This window comes from Ctenopharyngodon idella, chromosome 5 (genome assembly GCF_019924925.1).
Source record: "Ctenopharyngodon idella isolate HZGC_01 chromosome 5, HZGC01, whole genome shotgun sequence".
NCBI lineage: Eukaryota > Metazoa > Chordata > Actinopteri > Cypriniformes > Xenocyprididae > Ctenopharyngodon > Ctenopharyngodon idella.
Window position 1 is genome coordinate 34814165 of NC_067224.1, and position 16933 is coordinate 34831097.

Genomic DNA, 16933 nt, shown 5'->3' on the forward strand with positions numbered 1-16933 from the left:
ACCAAGCCATTAAAAGCTGCTAAAAAAGGAAAATCTGGCAAATGAGCGCTAGTGACTAGCATCGTTAGGACTTGCTTCCCTTTACCCCCTGTGCCTCAAAAGCCTCTATAAAGTTTTATGTGGGCCTCCTTGATACAATAATTATTTTTTCCTGTAATCTTTCAAGGCCTGCAACCTTTTCCCCTCAGTGGAACGGATCAAAGCAGGCTCTATTATTTTCATGAGGGACTCAATCGCTGTATCCAAACTATAATTGAAAGCAGTCGGGCTTGTGTGTTTTGGTCGTCATCTCGGAACGCTTGCTCCCCAGAGGGTTTCCTCTTTCTGCATACATCATCAACATACCTGCAGTTTAGAAAAAATGAGCACGTTCTGGGTTTTGAAATTGTATACATTGGGAAGTATAAATTTTAATTAGATTGGAATTATAAATATATATATATATATATATATATATATATATATATTAAAATATACAGGTGACAGAGTGACAAACTCCCCCTGTGAAGACAAAGATACATTTCACAAACTACACAAGTTTTCTATATAAAATGATTATATTATGCATAATATAATAATAATATCAGATTATATTTTAATATTAATATATTGTTTAATATTCACATATAAATATTATTTAATATATTATAAATATGATATACAGGATAATATTTAATGTTAATTTATGGATGAACTCTCTCTTTAAGATTATAACTTTCCACATATAGAGTTCCACATACAGAGTAAAAAAGATTAACATACAAAAATATGTTTCTTTTCAGTTACAGTTTTAACAAAAATCATTTCACAAACTGCACAGGGTTCTACGTTCAATTGAAATGTGTACGAAAGTCTTTGATTCCTTCCATAGAAAGTCTCATCTCACATGGAGTGCATTACAATCAATGACATGGGCTAATAGTCGCAGTGAGCCCTTCTGCGAGTTGCCTCTGATTGTCTGTGTCATTTCTTGGAAGAGAAGTGAAACCTCAGCTCATGTAAAACTTCTCCAGACAAGCCCTGGCTGGGACAAATCTTGGTTTTCAAGCTCCAGTTGGAAACACAAAGCACTGGCAACAAGCTGCGAGTAGTTAACGTCCGCCAATGTTTATTGAATAAGAGGCACTTAAGCATCATGTTTATGCACGATCAGAAATACTCCAGTCTGACACATGTGCACACACACACATATGCACCAAATGTTTTCTCAGCAGACAACATCTGCATCCAATATGGACTCAATTTTAGTTTTATTACTGATGTGGAAAAATGTTTATAGCGCTTGGCTTGTTATTCACACACTGTTCCTAGCAAAAGGACTGGGTAGATTGCCACGACAATCCAACTTTAAAAGCACACATTAACATGCTCAGATTGCAGGAAACACCTGACTTTGATGCACAGTTTTGTTCAAAAAAGGATAACAGACCTCTAGAATTAGGACAGAAAACCACAAGAACAGTAACCAAGTATCCCAGAAACCATTGCACTAGTACTGCCTACTATTCTGCCTGATGTTACATTTTGCTTAATTTGATTGCTCTGAATTTGCCCAGTGAATTGCGGTTTACTTGGAAGTTTGGTCTAGAAGGTTTCAGAAGAACTGAATCGAACTGGGTTCGGAACAAGCAATTGAACCACGTGTGAAAACACCCTAACCACAATCATAAGCAGGCTGTTCGTAATTTCCACTAACCAATTCTCTTTTCAGACAATACCTTGTGCACCCGTTCCACTCCAACAATAATTCACATCGTGATTATGTTTGGCCTCACTCAACTTCTCTCTGATGCCAGAATAAACAGACAATATAATAAGAACTATTTCACAAGTGTATGTCAAAGTGAATGTGTCCTTGCCAGCCATCTATGATGTGTATTTGTGGAGACATCATTTCAGCGGTGATGCTTTAATGAGGTTGGCGTCAAGCCCTACAGGACATATTACTCTTTCATAGTCAAGTCAAAAACATGAACGCAGTTAAACATTCTGTAATTATTCACTCACCTTCATGTTGTTCCAAACCCGTATGCTGCTACTTATTCCGTGGAACACACATGGAGAAATCTGATGAACGTTCAAACAATTCATAGTGACCACAGCTGTCAAACTCCAAAAATGACAAAAACCACCGTAAAGAAACCACAGAAGTTGGCCACATGACTCATGCGTTATTTTACAAGTCGTCTGAAGTCATACAATACCAATATGTGTGGAACAGACCAAAGGGAACACTTCAGCTCTCAAATCTCATTCTCCAATATTTAAACTGGTGCGTGCACATCATTTCAACAGCAAAAAACAATTATGTATGCGTCAATGATGTCAAACATGGTGCAATGCATCTAAAGAATGTTTTGATTGTACATAAGATTTATGAGCTTTTGAATGGAAATATTTGATGAATAATTTAAATTCATGAATCATATGACTTGTAATATGGTGCACATGTCATATGGACAAATTTTATGATATTTATAAGATGCTTTTGGTGCACGACAGCCTGTGGACACGGCTTGTTTTCATTGTATGGAAAAGAGCAGTATGAACGTGCTGTAAAAATCTCCATTTGTATTCTATGGAAGGATGAAAGAGTTTGAAATGACATGAATGTGAATGACAGTAATTTTCATTTTTGGGTGAACTGCTCCTCTAAGCCTTAAATGTTCCCATTTGCATGTCAAAGTAAATCCAATGCATGCACTTTTTCTTAAAAATTGTTTTAAAAAATACTAAAAGTCCCATAGTCACCATCCATTCAAATAGAAACGTATTCAAATTCAATTTTGGGTAATATCTCTGCTTCCATCCTCATGCGTATAAGTAGCACCGCAAAATAGCGAGGAAAACATGGACCAGATGTAACTCTTGACATTCAAAGAAAACATTCTCTCAAATTGAAGAAGAGAACATTGGACACAATCATAATATAAATAAATTTGAAAGAAAACCTCATCCATGCTTTAGCAGTTCGAAGAGAGGTAACGTTATGATGCCATTAAGAGAAAGAGAAATAAAGTAAGAAAAACAGATAGAGAGAGAGAGAGAGAGAGAAATCGTAGGCAAGTGAGGGAAACCAGTGAGCTGAAATAAGCTAGAGAACATAGAGAATGAAAGCCATGCTGGACAGAAGAAAAATGGCATCTCCATATTAAAGTGTGTGTCGAATGTGTCAGTTATAATTTCACGCCGCCCGCGGGGAAGAGAATTAAACCCGTCTGTGCCAGTGTGATCTCATTCACCCTCCGTTCCGACTGCATGCTGAATCCCAGGCTGATGGCGGAATATTGCAGGCAAATTGGTTTTAAATGAAAGCTAGCGTCCTAACCGGCGTTCGGCCTCCCTCTCCTCAGCCCTTCCCCAGGTGCACTTAATCTAATTTCATTAAAGAGATGAGGAGCGATGATTGCTTGTGTCGAAACATTAAGCCGCTCCATCTTCACCTCCATAAAAAAACTATTAGAGGCCTGTCAGCAAGCCTGTGGGTGGCCTGTTTATGACTGAATATGAGAAAAGGAGGACAAGAGGAGAGATAGAAAAGACAGCTGAGAAGGGTCTAGGGGTAGAGGGTACATTACAGATCATTAGTTCTCTCAGATCATCGAAACGATGTGGAGAGGAGCAAAGGAGGAAAACAGCTAAAAAAGGGGCAGGGAAATAATTTGTCAGGGAAAAAGACCGTAGAGAGAGAGGCAGAGGTGCACTGATATATAGTGGGTACATGTGCAGACTAGTCTGAAAAGGCATGTGACGTATATGGACGAATATCACAAAAACATGTCTGGGTCACATTTTAACCTAAAAAATGTGATCCATTTTGCATTAAGAAATTAAGCCTTTTTGTGACAATTTTTTGCAATGTGATAATATGTAAATTAAGCATAATATTTTTTGACAAATTCTAATCACTATACAGTAATTCTGTACTGTTTTACAGTAGATAAACTAATACAATGATGTATTTAACTGATTACATTTATTTAATTATGTATTTAAATCAGCATAACAACCAATACTACCATGATAGAAAAATACTTTTTTAATAAAATTACATATTAACATTTTTTTTTTTTTTTTTGCATTACTAAAATAAAAACTGGAGGGTTGAGTGTTTATTTGTCATAAAAATTATGTCAATAATAATAAAAATAATAAAGCCTATGCAATAATCTCAATAATCCTACAAATAGCTTCAGATCTTAAATCTGAAATTAATCACATGTATGAAGGAATACAAAAGTACCTTAATGGATTAGTTCACTTTAAATTGAAAATTACCCCAAGCTTTACTCACCCTCAAGCCATCCTAGGTGTATATGACTTTCTGATTAACACAATCTGAGATATATTAATAAATATCCTGACGCATCCTAGCTCTATAATGGCAGTGAGTGGGGTCAAGGAGTATGAAGCTGAAGAAAGTGCCTCCATCCATCATAAACATACTCCACATGGCTCCGGGGGGTTAATAAAGGCCTTCTGAAGTAAAGCGATGCGTTTGCGTAAAAAAAAAAAAAAAAAATCCATATTTACCAAGTTATGAAGTAAAATATCTAGCTTCCGCCAGACCACTTCCGTGTTCAACTTATGAAAAAAACGGAACTGGTGTTGCGTCAGTTAAGCTTTTTCCTAAGTTGAATAGGGAAGGCGTAGGACGTAACGTAAGATTTTTAAACTGCAAGAGTTTTACACTTTCTCCATAAGTTGAATACGGAAGGCGGTCTGGCGGAAGCTAGATATTTTACTTCATAAAATATGGATTTTTTTTTATTTTATTTTTTTTTTTTACACAAACGCATCGCTTCACTTCAGAAGGCCTTTATTAACCCCCTGGAGCTGTGTGGAGTACGTTTATGATGGATGGATGTGGATGGAGGCACTTTCTTCAGCTTCGTACTTCGATTGGTCAATTTTAAAGCTAGGATGCGTCAGGATATTTATTAATATATCTCCGATTGTGTTCATAAGAAAGAAGAAAGTCATACACCTAGGATGGCTTGAGGGTGAGTAAAACTTGGGGTAATTTACATTGAAATTGAACTAATCCTTTAAAATAACACTATAGTATAAATTACAACAGTTAAACTGTTGTTTACTCAACATGCTCAAATTTAGCATGCTAATATACGTAGTAACTCACATATTAACAGTAAGCAAACTGTAACTGTACATGATATAACTTAACTTAATCTAGTACTTCCATTACATGTGTCATCATGAGAAATCACATTTTCCTTGATCTGAGCTAAAACAGCTTGATGTACTACAAAAACACGCATTCAGATCTCAAATGCCTGCTAGCATGGCAATTCCATGTAAGACAGTTTAGGTAAAGGAGTTAATAAAAACGGGTAGGTTTTAAAAAGCAGTGGCCCATCAAATTGGGGCCAACACAAAGATAAAAGCCAAGCGTGTGGCGCTAATGCTTCCAGTGTCACACTGAACAACATGATATTTGACAGGACAAATAGCTTGAATTGAGAGATGGAGAAGGGTTAGGCTGTCAATAAAGACAGTAATGCTCGTCAGCTGTAAAGCCCTTCAGTTAAAGGGGAAAAATGTCTGTGTTTACCTGAAGTGGCTGAAATGGCTGGGTGTGTTATGTGACATGCTGTCACACTGATGTAACGGGCAGAGATACAAGAGGAATGAAATAACAGAAATCTCTTTAAGCTGCCCAACACAATAGACAGTTCTCAGTGTTCACCTGTCAGGTAAGATAGAATCACACCTGACAGCTCTGTTCCTGAGTCATGCAACTGTGGAAATCTGTGACAATGCAGCTACCGGACTGAATGGATTGTGTTACGGTTCCAATGCCAATCCAGATGCTTTTCATACCTTTTTCTGCAGAACTAAACTATATTTTAAGATGCTTCATTTTAAATGATTAATTTGAACTGAAAGCATTTGAATCATAACCAATGCAATTAAATGGGAATCGAAAAACGATTCCAATTCTGGAATCGGATACTTAAAGGGATAGTTCACCCAAAAATGAAATTTAAACAATAAACACCGTTTTGTGGCTCTTTAATGTGTCGTGACAGATCGCTGTAGCGTCTCAGTTCAAGCAGCTCGTGAACCAATCATCTCTTATACTAGTTCATTTATAGCATGAACATCATAAGGAATCATTTCAATCGCGGAAAGATGTCAGTACGCACCATTTTTCAAGTTCAAGTCCACCTACGTTAATCTGCTAACTCCCCTGACTGCTTTGTCGGACAAAATGGCGGATTCGGCATTATGACTGATTAGATCGCCTGTCAATCAAACTCCTGGTGAAGGGTCAATTACCCAAAAGTCCACAGCCTAAATGTCACGAGTGGAAAAGGAAGTAATGTTGTAGAAAGAACAACTGATTAAAAATGACAAATACTTTCTATGGAAAAACATGCACAGTTAAGATTCACAATAAGAAACATGCATTAGGCAATTATGCAAATGTTGACTTTAAGATACTACATTATAAGACTTAACATACTAATATATGCTAGAAATCGGCTTAAAATACTGAGAAATACCGGTGGCATGAAAATGAATCCAGATAAAGAGTTGAATCACATCAGCTGGGTTCTTTATCAAAGTCTAATCTTTCTTTACAGAAACCTTTAAAAGAAATCATTTCCTTTAGAAACAAACACAAAAACATCTGTCAGCCAATTCAAAACAGGAAATGATTGTTCAAAAACAGGCAGAACAATGAAAACCAAAATCATACAATACTGTTTATGAATACAAATATAAAATGCATCAACTATCTCTAGCTAGTTCCAAAACTTTTGGCCACAACTGTTTATGTAATTTCAGGGATGTATCTCGTCCTCAGGCGGTATCATCTGTCATGCACCACGTGTGCTGTTTTCTACAAGTCGTGATGTCTTTGTTAATAAGTGGACTCGATCCACACATGAAGCAATTTTATTCAAATCAGCCCAACTGATTACGCCCCTCCAGCACACCTGCAGGCCGTTTTATAATGTAGTAATGTGTAAAAATGCCATGAGAAAGAATGTTCATGTTCTTCCTGCAACTGTTCAAAGAAGCTATTGTTCAGGGGAAGACACCTGTTACTATTCAACAGAAGGGAAAGATTAATGCTTTAGATTAGATTTTAATGTATATAATTACAAATAACAGTGTTTAGTTTTTTCTTTATTCAAAGCATATACAAAAGACTGATTTTTGAAGTGGTAAATTTTGCTTGTGCTCATTGTTTAAGATGGCTAAGCGCATAGAGTTATTCACCTGTGCACCTGGACATAAACACCACAACAACCATTGCTCAGCTTCTCAATGCCCTCTAACCACCTCTTACCTACAACTATTATCTCCAGCTCAAGCTCTCAGAAAAAAAGACAAGAAATCGACCTGATGCATTCTTTCTAAGGATCACAAACTCTCTCTGACTCTGAACGCTGCAATTGCTTCCACATGTTCTTCTCACTGATGCAAAAAAATCTGTTTCTGCATTTAGCATGGACAGAAATGCCCTCTATGTGCTAAAACCAAAAACTGAAATCAGTAACAGAAAGCAAGTTCTACTAAAATCAACAGAAAATTAGTTTCCATGCTAGAACATACAGCACAGCAGCCTTTACATACTATACACACTTAAAGAGAACCTATTCTCTGATGTCCTCAGAGTGTGTATGTGAAGTTTTAGCCCAAAATACCCCACACTTTTTGGGGGTGAGCAAAAACGCACTGTTTTTGTGTGTGTCCCTTTAAATGCAAATGAGCCGCTGCTCTCTGCCCCTTTTCAAGAAGAGGGCGGAGCTTCAAGAGCTCATGCAATGTTCAACAAAACAGGACAATCTCACACACTGAAAATGTCAGAAAATGTCAGTAGCGGTGTTCAGCTTTATATGTTCGAACCCGAGTCAGACAATGATGCCTACAGAGCTGGATAATATATGCTGCATGGAGATAGAACAGGTATAGTTTAGTTTAATTACGGTAATAACTTATGTTGTCATCTTGCTTTTATCTACTATTACTACACTTTACTGATGAGTTTTATGAAGTTTATTGTACATCACACAAAAGATAAAGCGTCCGTTTTCACTCCAGAAAATCACTGTGTGCTGAATAAAACAGTACAAGAAGTGCGCATTAAAGTCTTATCCATAAACTCACTCTCTCCCTTGCATTATCATCAACATACACAGTAAATTACACAAAAACACTTAACAGTAAAGAAATGAATACAGACCTTATGCCTTTTCTGGAGGTACTTAATAAACTGGTAAACTTTATATCCGTCAAACAACTCTGATGAACTGTAATAAAGCGCCTGCTCTCCCTTTCATTACCACCGTAACCAGTATTGCTCCGGAGACTATAAACTGGATCATGAACAGTTTGTACCGATCCATCCTTGAGTAACAACTTTTTAGCAAAACCTGTTTTGTATTGTCCCTTTGTACTGACCTTCATTCACAAAGCAGTTTGGTGTAAAATGATTTGCACAGACATAAACAAATTTAGGTATATGGGGGCGCATTTAACAACAATGTGCCTTATTAATGTAATGTATTTGTGCACATATACGATCTGCAAAGTTACAAAGCTCATAGTCTTCCACAAAGTGATTTATTCTATCTAACAGAGAACACTGATCCAGACCTGCCTGGAAATCAGAGGTTAAGATTTATTTATATAGCTGTTCCCTAGCAGTAAAACCCAAAAGTTTGCTTATGTACAGCGCATTTTACGGAGTACAGCTTCCTGAACCTGAGAGAGAACAACGGCAGCTATATACAAAGACTATACTTACACCGGATCAGCTTGATCATCCGCATTTTCAGAATCTGACTCGAACTGCTATGATAAAACCGACAATATTATTAACTGTGTGTTTACAAATGCTTCAGGAGCCATGGAAGCTGAAGCTCACAATGCACTGGGTCAGCTAGCCAATCAGAGCACTCTGAGCTTTTCGGAAAAAGGGGCCTTGTAGAAATCAGCACGTTTCAGACAGACCGGGAATAGAGGAGCTGCAATAATGTACAGTATGTAAAAAATAATGTGTTTTTTGGAACATTTAAGCATGTTAACCTATTCTATTACACCCAATAAACAAAATAATGAACCTTTAAAATAGCACCATATGAGCCCTTTAAGTGTGTAAAATAAGGCACATTGTTATAAAAACTGCAGAAACATTTGGTCTCAATAGGCCAGAACTATCAGGATCAACACAGAATTATTAAAATAAAAAACACTGTACGTCTCAAACTTGGCTTCTCTATATCTCTATTTTCTCTCTTTCTTTGCCCTAGATCTGTAATGATCAGTTCAATGCCTAGAACAAAAACAAACAAACACATAACTTGTGACCAATAAGATGCATCCACAATATCATCATCTAGAATTTGATGAAATGGGCTGGTTGAGAGAATGAGGCCCACAGAGAAACAAAAAGTAAAGGGCCCCAAAATAAGTGTGGAATACCCCATTTCTCTTTTCTCTGAAGCCTACTAGTGTTAAAAGAATAGCAGGTTCTAAAAGTCCCACTCTTCATCGTGTCAAATCCAAAGAGGTTTTCTCTTACCATCTGCCTCAATGAGGAGAGAGATAAAAGCCTATTGACTAGCGTGAGCTGCGGTTAATGCAAATTGCTGCTCGCTATCAATGTATTATTTATAGAGCACGCCGGAGACGTTTTCCACTGAACTGGGAGCTTGGCTTACAGGAGATTAGTTATGCTATCACATTCATTTAGCAGGGAGTAATTGCTTAACTGCAGGGGAATTAACACGTGTTACACTTCCACTGGAGCTACATGCTGTTTATATGGGTGACAGACATATTAGGGTTATCAATATTAAAAGATAAACAAGCGCTAAAGGTGCCGGGAAAAACATTGCACCGGAAAAAGATCTGCCAACCTACAAACCGCTAACCAAATCTTGAAAGCATTCGTGACCAGAGCCCATTTGAATAACAAATTAGACATAATGGTATAATCTGACAACTATCTATCCATCACTATATGTCTGTAGCGGTTGTTTATTTTGCAAAAAATATGCAAATATAACACCTTGTGTGGATGTTAGAGAACCTGCAAATTCAGATGAAACCAGTACTGTCATTTAATGTCTGCTGACACGATCATATATCACATTATAAAACCAGATAAAATTTTACTCTCTTACAATAAAACTGTCCTGCAAATTGTATTTTTAAACATCTACTATCAAGGTCATGGTTAAAATGTATGATAGCAATTTCACCCTGGTAACTCATTTCTAATTGGTTATATCAATGGTTTTGCAACGTCTCCCCTACAATAGTTGTTAGAAAGTAAAAAGAAAATGGCGTTATACCATCTCTCAGAAACAGGACAAGGAGACATGAAATATTAAATATTATAAGAATTACAATTACTTCAGCTAACAAAAGACACTTTTCCCTTCATATTAAGAAGGTGCTTGCCTCTTTTAGTGAAGTTCACAGTAGTTCTTCCTGTCTATAATTAACTAGCACAAACATCAAGACAGGTGACTACTTTTCTTCTCTAGTACAAACAACTTCAAAGCAGTTGAATTGACACACCAAACACAATGACACCTCACAGAAAGCTTAAAACACGTCTGTAATAAGTGTACTCGCTCTCTATTGCACTGTGTTTCCCTTTGTATCCCTGTAATATGCAAATAATCAACAATCACAAGACTGGCAGCCATTTTCTGTCATCTACACACATACACAAACACACATGCAGACAGACGACAGCCTTTCATACTATAAACTCCAAAATCACTCTTACTCGCTCCACGATGGGTTAGGTAAACAGACGCGCACACACAAACACTCATGAAAAGAAGTCTTACCTTGTCATCGATGTCACTCTCGCTGTCACACTGTAAGGAGATAGTGAGAAGAAAAAGATATGAGAGAATTATTCATTCATTCTCCGACCTCATTATCAGTTCAGGTATGATTTTTACGGCTCCTCTTTTTTTTTTTTTTGTTCTTTCAGTGACACCTTTCAACAAAAACGGAGGTGATGAAGGGGATAAAGTGATACATTTGAAAGAGGCTGCCATGGTTTAACAGTGAGACACCATAAAATCTAACTTTTCCATCGGTTTTTCATTTCAATGAATGATAATAGATAGTAAAGTAAGGGGAAATTATTCGTATATGGACGAAACGCTTTAAAATTACTGGGAAAAGAAGAATGCGAAAGCTACTTGACAGCCCGCCAGTGCTGAGACGAAAACGTAAAAAAGCAAATTTCACATCTTAAATTGTCTCATACTTTAGCTTTATGGTGCACAACTACAGCGTTTAGAGAAACATTTTAAGTTTCTTATATACAAAGTTTCTAATATATACACACACAAAAATTATTTTGCTATAAATTATTTCGCCTTGGCTCAAAGATGTGTCCTGATCCCATTGCCTTCTCTTTTTCCTTGATATTTTCCTCTTACCCTGTACTATATTTGTCAAATACAGAGGCAAAAAAGTGCATCTAAACTGTCTTGAAAGTTGCAAAGGATAAAATCACTTCACCCAAGAAATTTTCTACTGAAGAAATATCACAGAATTACTCTATCCTGATCAAAGTTAATCTGTGGTGCTACAAAGCTAGTTAAGAGAAAGGTGAAGGGTGCACAGAAGAGGCTTTATGAAGGACTAAAACTAATTTACAAGGGACAGTGGAGCACAGAAAATGGCCACCAGTACAAACTTTAAAACATCTAAAAAAAAAAATCAAATTAGGATACACGGTCTCCCTCTCTCCATGTTACAAAATACCCTCTACAACACTTAGCAGGCGCTGGAGTGCCGTATTCCTCCATAAATTTTTCATGCCAGGCCATTATTGCACACTCTTGCGCTTCTAGCCTTTCATTTGAACAAGTGGTGGAGGACATTTCGGGTCTCGCGGCATAAATGGACTGCAATTATGCATATGCAAATGAGCAATTACAAGCCATTTGCACTTAAAGGACTGATCACAACCACTCACTTTTGTTTTCTTAATGAGGATCTGAAGTTTGCTTTTTTCTTGTCCTAAAATGAGAATTTTCCATTCAGTCTTCTTCATTCTCCATTTAGAATATGATTGTTTGTTTACATCTGCGTTCGCATGTTTTCATTAATGAGAGATATTCACGAATGTACAGTCTATCGGTAAACGCGACTCCAAGTCTTCCCAACCAGCTGGTCAATTAACTGTTGCAAACTAAATCAAGGCTGTGGGTGATGGAAGTGTGGTTTGCTCAGTATGTTTTCTGTTGTGTAAGACAATCATACAATTGTACAAAAATAAATATCTCCACAAATATCCAGTGAACAAAAAAGATGTATGCTCAATACACACATACTTAATTATGACAATATGTCACATTAGCAACATTTTGGTACAATAATTTACAAGCAAAAACGTTTGTTGTAGCGATGCAAACCGTTTTTGTTACCAACTTAAGAGGGTTAGTCAACCCAAAAACGAAATTTCTGTCATTAAGTACTCACCCTCATGTCGCTCCAAATCCGTAAGACCTTCATTCATCTTCGGAACACAAATTAAGATATTTTTGATGAAATCCGAGAGGATTCTGAACCACACATAGGCAGCAATGTCATTGCACCTTTCAAGGGCCAGAAAGGTAGTAAAGACATTGTTAAAATAGTCCACCTGACTACAGTGGTTCAACCTTAATGTTATGAAGCGACAAGAATACTTTTTGTGCGCATAAACAAAACAAAAATAAAGAATTTGTTCAACAATTTCTTCTCTTCCCTGTCAGTCTCCTATGCTGTTTACATAATAAATGCAGTGTAGCGCTTCCAGGTTCTACGTCAGAACATTTTCTCAGTTTTGGCCGATGCTGTATACGTGAGCAGCACAATGCATGCCCGTGACGCTGACGCAGGAGCCGGCCAATAATGAGTCGATGTTCTGACGTAAAACCCGGAAGTGCTGCACTGTGTCTACTAAATCAACAACATAGGAGACTGACAGGGAAGAGAAGAAATTGCTGAATAAAGTAGTTAGTTTTGGCACACAAAAAGTAGTCTAGTAGTCTAGTAAAATTTAGGTTGAACCACTGTAGTCACATGGACTATTTTAATGATGTCTTTACTACCTTTCTGGGCCTTGAATGGTGCAATGACGTTGCTGCCTATGTGTGGTTCGGAAACCTCTCGGATTTCATCAAAAATATTCATCAAAAATATCTTAATTTGTGATCCGAAGATGAATGAAGGTCTTACGGGTTTAAAACGACATGAAGGTGAGTACTTACTGATAGAAATTTAATTTTTGGGTGAACTAACCCTTTAAACCTGATGTGAAATCTGTGTGCGTAAATCATTCACCCTCACAAAAACTCACAATCATGTGATTTCTTATTGAAATGGCTGGATTTTGCATACCAAAATTTGCTGATGAACGGTAAAAGCCAAATAACTTCAGTTTTGATTTCATGAGGACTTTAAGCTAACATGAACGAACAATGATAAGATGTATTTTAGTACTGACTAATGTTTACAAAGACTAAAAAATGCTGTACCAAATGTAGCTCATTGTTAGTTAATGTTAGTTAATGCATTAACTAATGTTAACCAATGAAACCTTACAGTAAAGTGTTACTAAACAAATAAATAATCACTATTGTCTCCAATCTGGCAAACATCTGGCCATCTTTACATTTAAATCTATACAGGACACAAAGAAATGATGATTTAGGAGAAAGAGGCGAGGTAAAGAACATCTCTGTCTTTGGCTGTTGACGATGCCCATTATCCCTCTGTGAATATGTTTTAAACAATAAAACTATCAAGAGCATAGACAAACGTTAAACTCAGTTTCTACCAATAACGACCGGTCCTGCTCAAACCAGCAGACTCGTAAGCAGATTTTTCGTGGTTTAATTTGTTTGTGTGTGTGTACAGTCTTTGTATGCAGAGGCTACGCTCAACGCTCATCCTCCCACACAGGGTTTTGCCACACACTTTCCTATAGCTAGCATGAAAATAAAGATTAGACAAAAACTGCAGCCAGGGACAGGAAAACTCTCAGAGCGGTCTTAAATTCAAAAGCTTGCATTCGCTTTATGGAAATGCAGCACAGTTCAGCAGCGCGCCTTTGTGGGTATAGATGTTTCATGTATATTTGTGTGAGTCTGTGCTGTGGATTAGAGGGACCCATTCATTGACTCTGTCCTTTGCAGCACTGTGTGCAGCACTGGCTAAACAAATCCTAATTGCTCAGCTCTACTTGTCACAAGTCATCCACTGCAGGTCCAAGGCATTAGCACAAACAAAGTGGCTTAGCCAATTGTCAATCATGTTCTTATTCAGGTGGGATTTTCTTGTTAGGCGATGTGGATGTCAAACAGTTCAAAGCAAACAGCTCTGTCAGTGATTTAAACGCGTGGTTACATTTCTCAGTAAAGGCAACAAAAGGCACGCTGTGTTTCACTGTATCCTGCATAACGGCCATTGCGGCTAACATCCAACCCTGAATGCAATGTTTGCTAGCCTGTAATAAGATTTACGCATTCATGTGTGTGTGTGTAAGTATGTGGGTGTGCATATGTGTGCACTTTGAACACACAAGACTCGGGCACACCTACATCCTGTGTGGCAAAAAGAGGCCCAACTAAACCCAAAAGAATAGAAAAGGGTAGACCTGAGCAGAGAGCAAGAGGACACAAACAGCAAGACAAGGAGAAAATTCAGATTAGACTATTAGACTGCAAACATACTGTTTAAATTCTGAGAAACAAACATTTGGAGTGAGAAAGGCATACAATAGCAAACTTTCAAAAATAGTACCATGGAAAGACATTTAAATATACACTCAATAATAAAAAACAAAGATATGACATCCAAAGTATGTAAGGTAGTACAACTAGATCCCTTTTATAGAATCCAAAAGGTTTTAATTATATTTTGCTACATGTAAACGTATTTTAAAGATTTTGAAGTGTTAAAAGTTCATTCAGTTTAACCGTCCAAAGGACAATACAGCCATTTCATTTGTGATTAAAATATCTTAAAATGTAATAAATGTATATATATATATATATATATATATATATATTTTTTTTTTTTTTATTCTGGCATGATTTTATAACATCATATATCAACATAGTGCAAAATGGTATTAAAATTATGTGTAGAAGTCATTGCTTTGTTATGAGAAAAAATGTCCAGAAAAATGAATTTCATTGATGTCATTCGGAGTAACCAATATAAAGAGACCATTTAGGATCAAGTCATGCGGTCAGTATCATGTGACAGGATGTGACATTATTCAGACACCTGCAAAGGACCTTATGGTCATGAAGCAAAGTTACAAATTCTCTTTTAACTATTTAAAAAATTCATTTTTTCACTTGATCATACGCATGTCCCAAAAAATCAGGTCATTCGGTACAACTGCTATAAAACATGGAAAATGTTGTAATATTTTAAAAACTTGTACTAAATGTAAAATGTTTGATTGTCCTTTTGCTAGCTAGTTAGCTAGTTAGATATCAGCCTGTTAGCATTGTTTGAAAATATCCTCATTTAGTATAACCAAAAGTGTAATTCGGTAAAGCCGAAATTTTGGTTAAACCGATTGACTTTTTTGGTGACAAATTTGGTCCATCTTGTAAAAAATGACAAAAGCACTGTTAATTGATAAAAAAAACCCCCACATAATCTCATTAACACCTAATGAAACTTTAAAATAATTTTTTTACACTTTTAAAAACCTTATTCGTCAATAACCCATATATATATATATATATATATATATATATATATATATATATATATATATATATATATATATATATATATATATATATATATAACCTGTGGTTAGGGCTGTCAAACGATTAATTGCGGTTAATCATGATCAATCACATCCAAAATAAAAGTTAGTGTTTACATAAAATACGTGTGTGTACTGTGTATTTGTATTATGTATATATAAATACACACACATACATGTATATATTTAAAAAATTTTTACATGTATATTTATTTTTATATTTATAATTTATATTATATATAAATATAAATATTTTATATATAAATATAATATATTTTTGTTAAATACATATATATATATATATATATATATATATATATATACATATACATATATACATATATATATATATATATATATATATATATATATATATATATATATATATATATTATATATATTATATATATACACACATATACATAAACGTACATGCATGTGTGCGCATTTATATATACATAATAAAAATACACAGTACACACACATATATTATGTAAACACAAACCTCTATTTTGGATGCAATTAATCGTTTGACAGTACTAATGTATATACATTAAAAATACCTAATAATAATTTGAAAAAAAGTACCATGATACAATGATAAATCCCATGATACTAAATGACTACAATATTAAACTAAAGTAAAAGTAGCATAGTGCCTGTTTTTTGAAAGTACCTTGGAGTACTTTGTAAATATAATACATGAATTTTAGCACCATGGTAAAACAAAACAAAAAATTACGTGCACAAAACATAAATCTATAATTATGACATACCTGTGGAAAGGTCATGAAAGAAAGTAAAGACAGCAAATACACAGACAGAAATTAAATACTGCGATAAACGCAGCAGACACAGGCAGAGTAGAAAAACATGAGGACGACACAGTGAGCAATACAATTAAATGTCGTGTTATGTTTACTTTGGACATTACAGCTTCTCCTGTCATCTCCCGTGAAGATGGTTTTGACATTTAAACAGCTTTCTTCACATTTGTGTGCGTGTTTTATTTACAGACTCCCTCATGAACACTGCGGCACGTCTGCGTGTGTGCGTCAGCGAGCGAGTGTGATTTATTCACAGCGAGTCTCACTCTGGACCCCGTGGCTTCAGTTTTGGCCTGCCGACGGGCTCATATATTTC

General features: G+C 36.0%; 1 protein-coding gene across 18 annotated transcripts in view; it reads right to left on the minus strand.

Annotated features, from left to right (window-relative positions):
* Positions 1-16933, minus strand: part of fbrsl1 (fibrosin-like 1) — a 312510-nt gene that overhangs the window by 94651 nt on the left and 200926 nt on the right. For 17 of the 18 annotated variants that reach the window (XM_051894129.1, XM_051894127.1, XM_051894130.1 and 14 more), the window contains one exon: positions 10842-10871. The exons of the other annotated variant lie outside the window; for it this stretch is intronic. In XM_051894129.1, the coding sequence (XP_051750089.1) occupies positions 10842-10871 (30 nt within the window). The remainder of the gene's footprint in view (positions 1-10841; positions 10872-16933) is intronic. 18 annotated transcript variants of the gene reach the window in all.